This window comes from Mizuhopecten yessoensis, unplaced genomic scaffold (genome assembly GCF_002113885.1).
Source record: "Mizuhopecten yessoensis strain PY_sf001 unplaced genomic scaffold, ASM211388v2 scaffold3621, whole genome shotgun sequence".
Classification (NCBI taxonomy): Eukaryota; Metazoa; Mollusca; class Bivalvia; order Pectinida; family Pectinidae; genus Mizuhopecten; species Mizuhopecten yessoensis.
Window position 1 is genome coordinate 77,828 of NW_018405136.1, and position 16,555 is coordinate 94,382.

The window sequence follows — 16,555 nt, forward strand, 5'->3', positions numbered from 1 at the left end:
TGGATACTCAACAAGACCTGCTGTAAATTTACTCTCAGAACAATGTTTTATTCTTTTGCGTTATTCGTCTTTATTTCTTGAGTAGTCTCGCAAGGTACGGAAATGATTTACCTATAAAGAATATTTACATGCAGGTTGACATATTTTTTTAATGGTAGTTCAATTTTGAACATTGGTACTGGGATCCTTAACTAATTTGATTTCAGTATTTGTTGAGGAAATATTTTATCTTGTTTTAAATTGAATTTTTGTGTTTTTCCTCATTTTTTAATTATTCTTATGTGACTTAAATGACAACACCTTGAAGGTGATTCCTATAATAACAAATATTATATTGCTTGCGATAAAATCAGCTTGAATATAGCGATTTTCATAATTATAGCTTAGAATTTGAAGCAGTAATATTAACTTTAATAGAATCCGCCCTAAGGTAGAGTATTCTATACAGTAGTAAACATTTATCAATGAAATGCTTTTTTTGCTGAAAAAACAGCCGACTTGTTCATCAGATAATTTAGAAGACATTGTATAGTATCTATCACAAACCAAGACAATACCATGAATTATTGCGTACAATCGCTTAAATGAACGCTTTCTATAACAATCTGAGGTCTAGGCATCAACTTCTGGTCCAGCTCACCTGAATTTGCACGCTCAACATTTTTGTTGATACTATTTGTGTGTTATGTGTTGATAAAAGTTCCTGCAACATATTGCATTCTTTTCAGAAACATTTTTTTTTAAAGTTATAGTAATGCCAAAACAGTTTGAAATGCAACGTTATAGTTTCTGATAGTGGTAAGGGGGTCCGTAAACCGCGGCTCATTTGGAGATTTAAGTCTAAAACTGACGATAATTTGATGATATGAAAAGAAGCATTCATTGCGCTACCACTATGACGTAATGGATTAACCAATCACGAACGTTCTTATAATTCTACATAGGTTAGATCATCTCGCAGACGACATACCAGTTATTACCACAGTTTACATCATCCCACTTATATCCATAGTCGGCTCTCATCAGAGCGCAGTGTTGGTTATTACCTCCATTGTCTGGCTGTCCGTTATGAAAGTTGCTGTACTCCATAATATTTCCTTCTCCGTCTAGCCATACTCCTTCGGTTTCTTGGTCAGTCAACCCAATCCATAAATAGCTGAGACCTGAAAAGAAAATTCAAAAATGTATCTGTATGACATATGTACAGCGTGCATAAACAATGAATCAGTTTCAGTTGACATTAAAACTAAAAAGTACCCCCTCCCCCCCCCCCCCCCCCCCAGAAAAAAACCCCAACAACAACATATATATATATAAATACAAACAACAAAAACAAAAACAAAATAGGAACAAACAAAAAAAGGGATTTAAAATTCAGAAAGATTTGTGGAATTTGACATTACAATTTAATAGAATTTTAAGTTTGTATATTAATCGATTACTTTATTTATATATCTATGGGTAGTTGACAGGTTTCTCGTACTGTTACTGTTACTCAATGAGATAACACTTTATATTCGCGTAATACCTGCTCTTAAGCAAGGAGGTATATATTCAACCATACCGTCTCCAGCGTGAACGTATACAATACCCACATAAATGACCCTTGGCTGTAAAAAGACCACTAAAATCGTCCCAGGAACGATCAGTCGGACAAAGTTTGAGCAAATCATGCTTGACAGGAAATTACAAATGCTGATATAAATTGTTTTCAAACAAGATACAATGTATTTGAATGATGGAAGAAAATCTTCATATCTACCTTGAAAGGTAACGGAGAAATCTCCTATCCGCGGGTCTATGATTTGGTTTTGTAACCATCGGCAAAGTCTCGGGGTAAACAACCACACAATCACCCCGGGAGAAGATTTCTTAAACAGCGCCAACACGAGACTATTGGCAATGTATTCCTCCGCGCAAAACGTCTATTTGTTTACGTTTGTCACAGGCGATCGTTGACAATTGAGCTTAGAAGTCATTTGGACAACATGGTGTTTAGTTGAGGTTTTTAAATGGAGAAATATATAAGGTAGTAGTATATAGTTGATAAATAGTTTGCTCGCACGTATTTAATATCTCGAGATCACCTGCGGTGGCCTCTCGGTTTTATCCAGATGCTCGAGATGAGAAAATTGTTCTCACGACAAACACTGGAAATACAGTGTGATAATCTATAAATCATATTACCCATTGTCAGATCAAATTTGTTTAAGGTTTAATCAAAAGTTGAGTTGATAAAAATAATTAACCTCCATATCAAATGAATAAAAGACACTAACGTTCGTGAAGCTTGTTTAAATATTATACACTGTATATCCGCCTGTTATACGATGGCAGGTCGATAATCTGTTTCATTGACTTTGTCTTTAAGTGCCTTTAATAGATTGCTTTGTATATGCGCCACACTTTCAAAACAATATCCATAGAGACGGTTCACGAAAGGTATTCAAAGGATCCTTAAGCAATCTGTTAAATACAATATCTTGCAGTTCGAATTTTATTGGATATGTCGATATTTGTTTGCTAAGTCTCACTACAGTTGTGACAGTATAATATCAGATAAAGGGGAAAAAGCAGAAAAGCTATATATTTGCTATGTTCTCAAGGCGTAGACATTGAAAAAAATCCACAATTCGTATATATTTTGTACGTTGCGACCAATCTTAGAAAGCAACTCAAAACTCTTTTTCGTTACAAAAGGTGACATTTTGGCGTTTCGTAAAGCGGAAGAAATGCTATTTTTTTAAATTGGTGTCAAATTGGTCATTTTTTGTAAATCTATTTTAAAACGTCCTACAAACAACAGGCGTTTAGTTTTTGAACATATTTTTCAGAAACGCGTTTGTTTTTTAAAATGTATCATTATTTGATAAATAATACAAAAGCCGGTTACACGAGACGAAACTAAACTTAACTTGATTTAAATCTCAAAAGAGTACATCCTTAAGGGAACGGCTATTAGGAGGAATGGTTTATTGTAACATACAGATGTAACCGGTAAACTTACCTTGATCCTGCATGAATTGCTCGGCCTCCAACTGCTTGTTAGCGCTATCAATCAGAAGAAATCGTTCACCTTTTGCCGCACATACGTCGAACGCATCATTCCAAGTGTGAGGAGAAGATGAAATATTTACGCAACTTCCAGTGAAAGCATTGCAGTCATAACCCTCAGGTATAGTTACAGTACTCTTCACTGGTGAAAAAGATAAAATACAATCATGAGTAGTACAATACATACATAAACTAGGCATATTAGAAAAGGATCCTTTTCATTGGTAAAAATGGACAAAATTATATTTGTTTCGAATCTACAGTGATAAAGCATAATTCCTATGATTACCAATGTTCTAATATAGTGCTGATAGATTGGAGTACGGACGTTTCATTTAAACGTTATTGTTTTATATTTAGTATGGCGTGTTGTTTTGTCACTACCCCACTTCTCGCTACGACGACGTGACAATACTAAGATTTAACCTAGATGTATATGAGAATAAAGGCAATCAAAAAGAAGACGCTTACACTTCCGATACACCTGGTCTTATTCTTCTTGTACATTTTTGAAGAGTCTCCATGCAAATATTTTTATTATTCATATTTTGTCCTGGGGTTGTCGACTTTGGTATTTTTAAGATTTGTTTTGTCTAGGCAACCCAGATTATGTACGCAAGCCGATTAACAGTTACAAAAGTGATGTCACGGTCGGGTCAAATGTATTCGATTGTGTATATATTAGGTATTTTGCTCTTAATCCCTTGCTCAGATTTACATGTCAATATATTTTTTTAAAGGAAACAAACGGTTTTGGTGGTTATGTCTTTATTCTAAATGAATATATTTCGCATAAAGGTATTTTTTGAAATAAGCATACATGTTTCATAACATCATTTTTTCTATAAGATATATGAAAAATTGAATGTAGATTTAAACCAAGTAAAAATAATACTAGAAAAAAAAAGTTTACCTTTGTTAAAACAAGTAAGCGGAATAGTCAATTTGGTATATTTGAAATACATTTCAGGGGTCACACTTTCTTGCACTCTGTTCACCCCTGCCGAAATGTCAAGACGAAATAAGTGATATGATGTTAGTAATGTGAGTGTTTCAAAGGGTTAAATAGTTACCAATTGCTGTGGGGATATGTCTTTTAAAGGCAACAGAGAAGCGACATACAATTTAAAAGTCGGTCAATGTTACCGTTATGATTCTTTTGATAAATTTTAATGATCAAACAAGTCTACTAGGGTCATTCTTATGCTATCGAACACTGAGCCTTCGATTTTGTAATGAAATATTTCAACAGAAAACGTAAGTGAGCTTATTACCTGAGTTTTCTGGAATAATGTTTTGGTTGTATGTTTTTTACGTCCTATTTACATGTATAGACTTTGAAGACGTGCCAAGGTTTGGTGGTGGAGGAAAGCTGAAGTACCTGGAGAAACACGACCGACCTGCGGTCAGCACCTGGTGACTGCACAATGTAGGTTTCGAACCCACGACCCATTGGTGGCAGGTAAGTAGTAGCAGAATGGTAGACGCCTTATCCACTCAGCCAACGGTGCCTTTCGGGAGTGGATATTTCTTGATGCAATACAAGTATAGATAAAACTGTTATTTACCTTGGAAGTGAGTCGTATTCTGCCTCCAGTAACCATTGGATACGTCTGTGAACAATACGTCGTTAAGATAACAGGTGTTATTGGCTGTGTCGTATATGATGGACATGCACCAACCAACAGCCGAGCAATGAAGTCCACACTCAGACTTTGATCTCACCACGCCCACTGACGTCACGTAGCTATGCGGAAACCAATTTTCCATTGCAGAGTTCTCATCCAGGACAAGAGTACCATTCGCCAAGGATAGTAACAGTAGTGCTATACAATATATAACGACAAAAATCTCTTATAGATAATGGTTTTGTGAAAATGAAATCGAGATTAAATTTAGACATATTCATTTGTTTATGATTTAATAGTACAAGAAAATATAACATGTAGTCCTGTGTTGGTAAGTCATGTCTTATGAGCGTGCAAAGAACAAAAATGTGCTTGCTATTTATATCCTGACACAAAATTCATTCAGTTTGCCCTCTTCTTCTAAGGAAAAATGTTCAGAACCTTTTATCGGAGCCAATATTACAGTAATTAATTTCATTTTCGTCAGATTTGAAATTGGAAATAAAAGTGTTGAACTTTAAGAATATTCTATGCGTTTGTCTAATTGTCTGTATGCTTAAATATTGTTATATATTACTTACAGTGATTGATAAAATATCATCAAAACACGTGGGCGGAGTTATGCAACATTTCCACAACGAAACATAATTGAAAACGATCTATGTCATCAATTTACACCTGCTCAACTTGATTATCAGATAGTAACGTGACCAAAATAGGAAAATATTCCCGAAATACAATACAATAAAGACTTGCATAGCAGTTTTTAAAAACAAAAACAAAATAAATATAAAATGTTTTATATAATGTGAAGTAAGTATATTTTAATTTCATCCATATCATCAAGGATTCCTATACAACTGAAGATAAAACACGCAAGAAATCCACTGTAGTTGTTCGTATATAAAATAACATCCCATTACTTTCGTTTTGAATATACATGTAGCTTAAGTACGATAGCACACAGCACACAATTGAACATTTGTTAATCAACACGAGGCTATCTCAACCTAGGCAGGGACAAGGAGACACACATGTGAAGGGTGAGAAAAAGGAATGGCATTTCAGAAAAATAACATTCTCATTCCTAAAAAACTTAAGCTTAAGAAGGTAGACACGATCATGAATGGTCAAGAAATATATTTTCGTTATAAGATAGTACTTTGGATATATCTGAAAGTGAAATTGAAAGAACTGGCAAGAGTTTGTATACCGAGCCTTAATAAGCCTTTCAATAAATAAAACCTCACATGAAAACAAAAAATATATAAAACATTCTGCGAGAAGAGGGACATACTTCTTTCCCTTAGAAAAGTCTATGCTGGATATCTTTCAAGAAACATTTTCAGTAGGGATGCTGTCAGTTTGATGCATTTAAGACTTACATTTTAAAATTTGAAGCCGAAACAGAGAAACGAAAAGAATAAAGTTCATATCAATTGTAATTGGGCAGCAGGTAGATTAACATGTTTTAAATGTACCAAAAGACTGAACATCAAACAAACAAACAAACAAACAAACAGACAAACAAATAGATTGATAGGTAGATAAATAGATAAATTAGTTGTGACATATAGAAGGTCTATTTTACTTTTTTACGCATCCGGAGCGTCCAGCATATGTTGGTGCCAAACGGTCATTCAATAGCATTTTATGCATAAAATGTATTTCTTTGCAAATATTATATTGTTTTTATGTAATCAAAAATGCACGCTGATGATTTGAACGCAGACGAATATCGTTTAAATAAACTTAAACATTTATATATTGTTTTACCTAAAACACTTGCAAACGTACAATGAAAAAATAAATCACTTACCTTTCGCTAATATCAGAAAACAGAGTTTAAACAAAAACATGCTTGACTTGCTTCTACGAGGGCACTATTATATTTTGAACAGCATTAAGCCTAACCTGCCCAGATATATTTTAGTTAATATGCTCTTATGTTGACGTGCTTGTCACAATAAATCAATTAGTCGATGTTAACAGACTTCCCTCTGTGATCATAACAAAGGATTGGTATCTGAGTGATAGTCGAATGTTTGCTTTTAAATTGCATTGTCCTGATTGATCAATAGGTTGTTAACAGGTACTGATTTTAATACCAAACTATTGTAGCAACTAATACCAAGTGGTTAAGGCGTCAGACATTCTGATACCACTAGCCATCCACCACTAGGTCGCCGTTTCGAGGACTACGTGGGACAGTCACCAGGTACTGGCCGTAGGTCGGTGGTTTTTCTCCAGGAACTCCGCCATTCCTCCACCACCAAAACCTGGCACATCCTTAAATGACCATAGCTGTTAATAGGACGTAATGCATTAACAAACCAAACGAAAATCAATTCATGTTTTGACAATGTGGTAGACGAACATGTATGCTGGAATGATAAAGAAACTCTTCATCTTATTTTGACAAAGCTTGTTATTATTTCACAATGTTAAAATAATTTATAAATGGGATATTTTGAACAAAAAACGCCTCCCATTTTAATATCGATTGCAGAACTAACAGTAGACTGTTTGGAATCTTTTCCGGTGAAATCGAAGTTGATGCTAAAATAGACCAATCAGTGCCTGGTATGATGATTTATCAGTGAAGTGATATTGATCAGTGCGTTTATTTGTCTCATCCGAACATTATCTGATTCCAGGATTAGTACACTCAGAAGGGTCATTTTGCGAATCTGGTCTTTTATGACTCGCACAACTAAATCATCAACTTTATGTTATTACCTGGATTTTGAGCTAATAGCGTTTATATTTGAAGTTTAAGAATAGCGACATCTTTCTAGATTCATTGATTAAAAAAGGCCTGTTAAATGGCATATCAGAGCGCTACATGTCATCCCTTGACCTTTTGACAAAATATAAATCCGCCATCACATATTGAAATCAACTAAGGTTTACTATTTTCCAAAGTTCAAAAATCTGTAGATTTTATTTATTAAAGATCTGTCAAAAATGACATAATCAGTAGCACTGTGTTTGAACGAAACACATTTTAGGTAGCGATTGCACTCGTATGAAACACGATTAAATTTGGGTGCGCCCCAATTAAACAGTTGTTCCTGAGGTGCTCTACTGTAAACATGGGAAATGAACCGAGCCTACATTTTAATGTTAAACGTGCAATTTGCAAAACTCGAGTTTGTAAGCATCCCTGACGTCGAATGCACATTTGAGGAGAGAAATGAATGGTAAATTTGGATGGGTTATTGTCGAATTATTTTGGACAACAGACATAGGATGTGTGTCAATTGCCGAGACACAGGTGTCGTGGCCCGAGCTCATGGATGTCAGTATAGCACTGACCGACCGTTTCTGGGCAGTGGAGCAATCTCGACTGTAGCTACGCACGCTTGCAACAGTCTTGTGACCCGACATGAACAAAATGTTTCTTGTTTCGAAGCCCGCATCAGACATGCGTTGGATACACGATGCTTGTAATCAGTGGTCGGTATAGCGTTTTGAACAGCCTGCCTGTTTACAGATGTCTGGGGGGAAGATAGATTTACCCAGGGCTTTATTATTATACCACGTTTTTGGGTCACCGGCGAATTCAAGGCTTCCTTCACGCACGTGTGAAACAGCCTTGTAGCTTTGTCATCAGTTTTATTGTTAAATTCTTTTAAAAGTCTGAAACAACGATGTGACAGTAGAGTACATATGTTAATCGGCCATTGGCTCGTTATTGGACATGCACATTAAACGCCGTTTTTCGTCATGTTTGAAGCGGATGAATCTATGTTTAATTGGAAATGGAGCTCTACGATTGGAGATTCGTTTGCAGTTTCAAGGTATTTATTTTCTCGAAATCGTTCGGAGTTATAATTTCTTTGTGCTGTGTTGGCCGCGAAGCCCCACGCGTCAAACAGTCTTTCAGAAGTCCTTTTAAGGTTCTGTTGCACGATTTAAAATCCCGATCATTGGCAATGTTAATATTTCGACCTATATCTGCGAGGTGTCTTTTTATTGCTGCCCGGATATTTTATAAACTGTTTTTATGATATTCGTCACTGTCAGCAGAAGGCTTGGTATCACTATCAGATGGTTTCTCTTTTGGCTTTGCTTCACAATAAAACTTAGTGAGTTTGTGGGCCAACTCGTCAGCTGTGATGGTCAACATGCTGATCTCTGAGCAATATGCTTCCTTGTGCCAATTTACAATTCAAATGCAACCAACGGTTACAAACTGATAATTCATTACGCAATCAATAATGGCAATGACTTGACAAATATTTTGTTTTAATTTATCTGCACATCAATGGCAGTGTTGTGTTGAGTTACTCAACGTGACCAGCAGCAGATCTACTGTATGATAGCACCACGTCATTTACAAGAGTTGTATTCATATTTACCGGTTAGTTTATAATTCATGTCTGTCTATTATTTACCTTTTATAATCTTTATGCCCCATTGTGTGCTTCTCTTTGTCGCATCTGACTAATACATGTCTTCAAATCTCCTCATATCATCTGCTGAAACTATCTTAAACCTTGTTTTGGATGGTGGTGAACCTGTTTCCGTGTGATTTGTTGCAATGGGTTTGGGGGAGGATGGAGTCTCCGGTTGGGGGAGTCCACCAATAGCTGCAATATTCATAACCTCCGAACCTACAACTGGCACCATGTCCGAGGCTTGGAGTATTGATAAAAAGGTGCCAAAGTTGTCTCCAAAATCAAAGTCTAACAAGTCCTTTACAACATTATTTTCTCCTGATAGAGATAGTATGAAATTACCAAATGCACCAGCCATCATTCGGTCAATTCGTTACCGACATGTAAAACTGGCAGGGGTCCAAGTTTAGCAGACGACCCTCAATACACAGATTTCTCGTTATATTTTATTCATTTCTTATTTAGAATTTTGTTTTTAATAATTATCATCTTTAGAGTCTAGAATTTTTACAAACTTTATCAACATTTTTTAGATGTCCCGATGATACCAACACGTGGGTTTTTGTTTGTAAAAATGAATGGGCCTTGGCGACCTTTGACTTGTGTACGTGTATTCCTACGCCAATTGTTACGTCACGTTCTTGGCTCATTTTATTGGCATGTAAACACAGATGCTGTTCTTATGTTTTATATGAGGGGAGTCAAGGCAATTGTAAATTAAACCTAAATATCTAACAGGGGAAAGTATTTCATTATCACTATAACCCAGTCACAATGGAAAAAACACTCGAGGTTGGATCACGGTTTGTAAAATGACGTTGGTTTCTGCTTTGCTTTATAACGACAGTAACAATAATATATATAAGAGACACAAACATGAGATTTATTGTGTATTTTTATTAGATTATTCTAAAAAGACGAGTTGCCGTTTCCAGTTAAGTAAATCACACAGTTTAAATTTCTAGTATATCGATATTTTGAACATTGTTGATCACATTAAACGAACTAGTAAATTGTGGCAGAAATTGTCCACTGCTTTGTTTCAGAATAAGTCCCAACTATCAGTTGTATAGTGAAGATATCCCCAGTAGAGGTTGTGCCAGCAAGTACATCTATCTTCAAAGAACTAGAGGATGTCCGTCCATTTCCATCATCTGTCACTGTTACCACAGCATTACCAGTACCCTAAAGTTTAAATAATACATTTTGTATTATGAAGCATATGGCACACATTTAAATGCATCAATTATATCTAGCCCAAATAGTATACCATTCATGGAGGGAGTAGTAGTAGTAGTAGTAGTTGTAAAGTTTAGGCTTGATATGTTCAATTTTGGCACAGAAAATAAATAAATTACATCCTTGATAGCAACCATTACCTCATTGGTGTAGTGGCACGGTTCATAATATAAATGAAAAGGCTTTCCTTATTATCACATTTGAAATTCTACCACTTTCGTTACATTTTACTTGGGAAAATAGAAATGTATTATAATCAACATATATTTGTATAATATGGTCGAATATATAACTCGGGATTCGAAAATGTTGGCGAAAACAAACAGGCGGCTTTCGTTAATTTGTCTGTCCTACATTTTCTCATCCAAATTATATATACCACCATAATACACACACATACCGTGATAATTTCTTAATTAACTAATATTCATGTAATTAAGAGGCTTGACTCATCTACCCTTCGTCTGAACAGTTGTTAAGACCTCTTTGAAAGTCCATCTGTTTGGCCCGTAGCAACACTAATTTGTCCTAGAAAGACAAAACAACTGTATAGTGTAGTTAAATGCATTTTTTATGTTAACTACAGTGGATATAAATGTCCTCACAGAAGCGTGGTTTCCTTGAAACCCGTGCATCAAGTTAAATCTAGTCTTATATCATGACGTGGGTTTTGTTTTTTTAAGATGTCAAAAATGCCAAAATGATAAACGATTGCGGACAAAGATATACGATGACCGATGGTGGTAGCAGGTCACATGCGCCTTCAACACAGGTGACAAAAAGACATAACTAGTTTATAGTAACTTACATCAGGTCTAAGGGTCCCAGTAGAAGAAGTGAGATTGAAAGACGCTGAAGCATCAGGCCGTATCCCGGGTACAGAGATAGTTAGATCAATGGCTTCTGTAGCATCTGGTATGACAACACTATCCAAAGGGGGAGAAGAAGGATGAGCTGAAATCAAAATATTATACATTATGTATATTGTTTTACATCATCACATCAAGGACAGTCAATCTTTGTCTCAAATCTGAAGTGGCACAATTGATTACCCTTTTAGTTCATATAATTATTGAATGACAAATAAAGCAATATATTTTCTAAGAAATTAAAAAAAAACTCGTACCTAAATAATATACCTACACTCAGCAAAAGGCCTATTGGCCTGTATTCCTCACCTGGATATTGATGCAATTATGGCATAGTATTCTCATTGTCTGTTGTCTAAACATGGACGAAGCACAAAAAAATAATCTTACCGATAGTGTTGCTATGGTGATTTTTGTATGACGAATTTTATTGATATTGGTTTGTACAAAAAGGCATTAGAGTCTTGCATATTTGGGAAAGATATGTACAGTGCATTTGCAAGTAATAATATGCATTTGGAAGATACAGACATAACTAGGGGATTGTGTAGATTGTTTGATTTGTATATCTTGAGAAAAGAAAATGTCATTGGGTGATGGAGAACCTGTGTGGAAAGAAGTTAGAAAGATATGTCCAGTACCTGGAGAAATAGTGATAATCTTGTTATCCGATTTTTTTTATCGCGATTAAGGGAGTAGGACTTTTGTACAACACTAAATCCATTTACCCACAAGTCAAGTATGTTTTAGGCCATTTTAAGTTAGAATCTCCTTAACGTTTTATAAATTTATTAAATTATTTATTTATCTACTTATCTATGATGTACAACGGTTTACATCACAAATAAAAATGTTTTTTTTTTTTTATTAAAAGTCATAGAAACACAACTTCCCGACATCATAAGAAGCAAAGATAATCTTCTACTTGAGGATTATAAAAATGAAGAAAAAATATCCATTTGTAGCAGTAGCGTTCAGCACTAGATATATTGATATAATCCGTTACCCAAGACAAAAATATGACAAATCAGTCGTTTGTTACGATCATACAGCAGGCCTATTCTTTCCCCGAACCAGATAAGAGATAGATATAAAACACAATCTCTAAATTACACACTTGACTGATTTCAGTGAAAAATTAAAATAGGTGAAATCATCAATGAGTCAGTTTATCAAATTACGTTTTCCAAGAACAATATTATTGCATATGAGTGAAATAACATTTTTGCATCCCGCTTTATACTGAACTAAGTCGTCCATAAACTGACTGAGGTTACATATAAGTGTTTCCTGTGTTTAAGTGTTAAAAACTTGAAATGCATGAGTAAACTATTGTGCTAATTAATATATATATTAGTTGTAACTACGTTTTCAATAGAACATTAGCTAAACATACAATATAATTGCAGCTGTTTATTGTTTGATTACCAAACTGGCCAATTAACCCGCTATACTCGGTTAAAACATTTTTTGAGTAACTGATTACTACAGTTCGTCTGATTTGACAACCCAAGTTTACATGGATTAAGGAAACCATTCGCATCCAACCTGTTAGAGGTGTTCGTAAAACGAAATCAACCAATTTGATCCCCCCCCCCCAAAAAAAAAGGATAACCCTCTTTTATCAGCATTGTGTTTGATCTCCATTAAAAAGCATGTTGTCAAGATACAATGTTAAAAAAAAAATGGTAGATTGTCTGTAACAAATACATTGAAGTTTTTAAAAACAGATGTGTTTTATACAAAATCAACAACTTTGACACTCGCTCCCCAAGAAGGATACCCCTTTCATATGCATCGTGTTTGATGTCTATCAAATAAGCATGTTACCATAATAAATGTGACCAGTAGTTTGGGTTGAGATGTTATTTGAAGAAAATCCGTCAATTTGACCATTTTACATCTTTCCTCAGCCGCTAGGTGCGACATCGTTTTTTTATATGGATTTTACTGACCATGGGCTCAGCTCACTGCCATTGTGATTTAGCTGAGCTCTACATGGAATGTGTTAGTTGAGGTCAATTCAAGATGATCAGAGGCCTAATGCTCTTGAATCGCTCAATTTTAAACTTTGAAAATCAAGTATTTCAGGTTTGATCCAAATAGGTTAGAAATACATGCCACCACTATAATTTTGTTGAATTGTATCTATTGCCTTAGGAGGCAAAGTCATTAAAGCAGATCGTCCAAATCTACCAATTTTTTTATCGGTTCCTCAGTCCCTGAGAATGCCAGCGTCTTTCGTTGTGAAAGTTTTGATACAAAGGGGCCAAATGAATACGGGTTGGGGGTCCTAGCCATTCCCATATTATGACCAAGAAGCTAAGTAACCTGGGGTTTTGCTGACTCAGTGTCGAATCGTGGATTTTGTCCGTGTCGTCAGATTTTTTAATTCGTATATAAGGTTATGAATTGAGGATCACTTTGGTTTCCAAGTAATGATTCAGGAGAGCCAAGAGCGGACCCGGGGCAAAGTAGGGTAGCAGGAACTTTACAGATTGACCTCTATTTCAACTATTGGGGTCCCCCCACTCTGTCCCATTCCTCCCGTATGTGATGAAAAAGCACGATTTAGTCAAAATATACTCAGCCATTCTGAACTAGAAGCGTTTTATAGAATAAGTTGACGGACCGACAGGCGTCAGACGCCACACTTTGTTAAGATTACATCGTCCTTAATAATTCCTTTAAAATTGACAGGTGGACGTATGAAGTATGTGCAGCCCTTTGACCTGGAACCGGCACCGGCGTATGTGACAGTCGCACAGTCTACAAACGCGCAATTTGCAAACGTTCACGCTACTGCATGTAGTAATTCACTTAACAAGCTGTCAGAGATGAGTGCGATGAATTTTATACCTAACTTTGAAAGTGGCTGTTCCGTCACCATCATTGTCAACAATTTTTACAAATGAAAATTGTATAAATATTTCAAAAATGTGATAGTGTGGACATTTTACACGTGTTACATATTCACATACGTTAATTTAATAATTGTTTGTTATTTAATTATGTTGTCTTTTCACTCCATTTCCTAGTATACCAGGTAGTCGTGCCTTATCATATTTCTTATTTTTAATCGTAATGATAAAACAATTGATGCACTCATCATGGAATGACATGACGATTTGCCCAACCTTGTGTCGTTATGTCACCCTCGGGAGACATACCGACTCCAAGGTGGTCAAATCGTCATGTGACCCCATAACGAGGGCATCAATTGTATAGTATCACACGTAGTTTGTTAATAATTTGTTTTACAAAAAACACTTGTTGTAAGTTTAAACCATATTTTATTCCTGTCAATTTACATGTACAATTACAAAAGACATTTCATTCTAATGATCAGGAAACAAGTACTTTTGAACTTATAGATAATCCTTCTCATCTACTTGTTGTTAATCAATTAGCTCTCATTATGCCTATTCATTTGACTAGTTAACACTTCATATGACGAGTGTTCTGCCTCTGCGTAAAAACACTGCGAAAAAGCAGCTCTTTCATAATTCTAAATCGCTAAATTATAATCCGTGTAAAAAAATGCTAATTTCGGTCAAAATCACGAATGTTTAAGCCCACGGAAATAGCCTAGTATACGGTATTTTGAAATGTTACTGAAATTCTCAGTATTGATGTATTAATATCTACATAACATACGTTGCGGCTCTAAACCCAGTCTCCCCATAAGATAGCCATGAGAAAATGCATAGCTTTTCTTATTACCTAAGAGGACATTTTTTATCAACTGAAAATGAATAGTCCGATCTGATCTTCGCTCTCCGGGAAAAACCATATAGTAATTAATCACTACTACTTTCTTTAAAAACAAATACCCACTTCATATTATTTCACTTAACTTTCACTTTCGTTTTCTATTACAACTCTTAGTATAGGAAGCTCGGGCAAGGCTGATGTCTGACAGCAAACAGGGGTATAATACTCTGTAGATATCAACTGTACATATACTAGCAACAATTTTTAAGAAATCAGAAACAGCAGAAACATCAATGATGTCATTTAATAAAAAAAAAAACTAGAATTATGTCAGTGTGACATTAAAGCCGCTCACCACTTTAAATTTAATTGCTTCAGTAACACGTTGAGCATCAATATCTACTATAATACCTCAGATATGTGTTCTGTATTCTGCTAATTGAAAATCAGGTCATGTGATGATGTTGCCTTTGGAATTTCCAAAATCAATCGCCTCTTAGATGATGCCTTTAAAACATTCTCCCTCTCCTCTTTTTTCACCCTCTTTAAGTGTGACGCATTGTTGTAATTTCATTAGTTAGCATCCTCCGATGATGTGACATGATCATTTACGTGCATAATGGCAATCGGTGAATGGATAATAAAGAATAGGTGCATTTTGTGCTAGTGAACTGAAGGATAATTAACAGTAGTGGGAAAACATGCATGGATAAAAGAGACATTGTACTCCTTTTATTTTTATTTTTTATTCAAATTAATAATAATTATTGATATATATAGTGACTTTATTTACCGTCATTGAAGGAATATATTTGAATTATATTTCCCAATGCGACTTTACCAACGTAAGAGTGATTTCCCTTACACCGGATCGGATAATATTTTGACACATGGCGAATTCTTGTCAAACAGCAGCGGCATTTGTGTCATGTTGTTAAATTGTTACATTTTCATAAATTCATACACCAGAAAAAGCATGCTGTGTTATAGTAATGTTTGAAAAGCATACACGGTTCACATATCGTCTGGTCTCAGAGCCATTACCGTTAATAAACTAAGCACGATTTGTCATATTACGTTCCCGTTTGAAACATCAAAAAAAAGGTTATACTTCATCACTCATGCGGTTTATAAGTATATATATTTACTTCTTCCTTCTACAGACAGCGTCAATGCTTGACAGTCTTCACATGTGCTTTCTCGAATCATATGTGTTTCACACGTGTAAACCTCCTCAGGCCTCAATCCGAGTTGCTAAAACGCTCAAACCCAGTGCACGAATGCACTGGAGATAAACATTTTGTTTTCATCAATTATTCAAAGTATGGATTATTATTTAGAGAAGAGTATCAGAAGACTTTATGTAACCCACAGGTGAGTGTCGGAGATTCTACTTTCTGTTTATGATAACGAAACTATATAGCGGATGCATGAAAGAATGAATTATGCGCACGCACCCCGAACGGAAGTGGGTCCGTCATTTCGTTCTCTGAACAGAACTAATTAGCCGCTCGACTCTCGCCAAGAGCGGCTTAAGAACATTAAGAATCTATCTGAAGGTAAGTCACAGATCTGGTTATAATTGGATGACAGGTACAAAAATTCAACCACAAATTTTGTTTTTTGTCTGACACGAATACACAGCAAT

At 35.4% G+C, this 16,555-nt stretch overlaps 1 protein-coding gene across 1 annotated transcript; it reads right to left on the reverse strand.

Moving 5' to 3' along the window:
• Positions 1 to 587: 587 nt before the first annotated feature.
• LOC110447785 (CD209 antigen-like protein C) lies at positions 588 to 6,574 on the reverse strand. The gene is made up of 4 exons (XM_021493692.1): positions 6,502 to 6,574; positions 4,623 to 4,880; positions 3,008 to 3,196; positions 588 to 1,163 (listed from the first exon to the last, which is right to left on the reverse strand). Exons 1-4 carry the CDS (start codon positions 6,539 to 6,541, stop codon positions 946 to 948), a joined length of 705 nt encoding a protein of 234 aa, XP_021349367.1. The 5' UTR covers positions 6,542 to 6,574; the 3' UTR covers positions 588 to 945.
• Between the last annotated feature and the right edge of the window lie 9,981 nt (positions 6,575 to 16,555).

Excerpts from the sequence above, each read along its gene's own strand:
- LOC110447785 (XM_021493692.1), bottom strand. The coding sequence starts at position 6,541 with ATGTTTTTGTTTAAACTCTGTTTTCTGATATTAGCGAAAG. Across the intron at positions 4,881-6,501 it reads TTTTCTGATATTAGCGAAAG|CACTACTGTTACTATCCTTG; the intron begins GTAAGTGATTTA and ends TATATTGTATAG. Across the intron at positions 1,164-3,007 it reads GCAATTCATGCAGGATCAAG|GTCTCAGCTATTTATGGATT; the intron begins GTAAGTTTACCG and ends TTTTCTTTTCAG.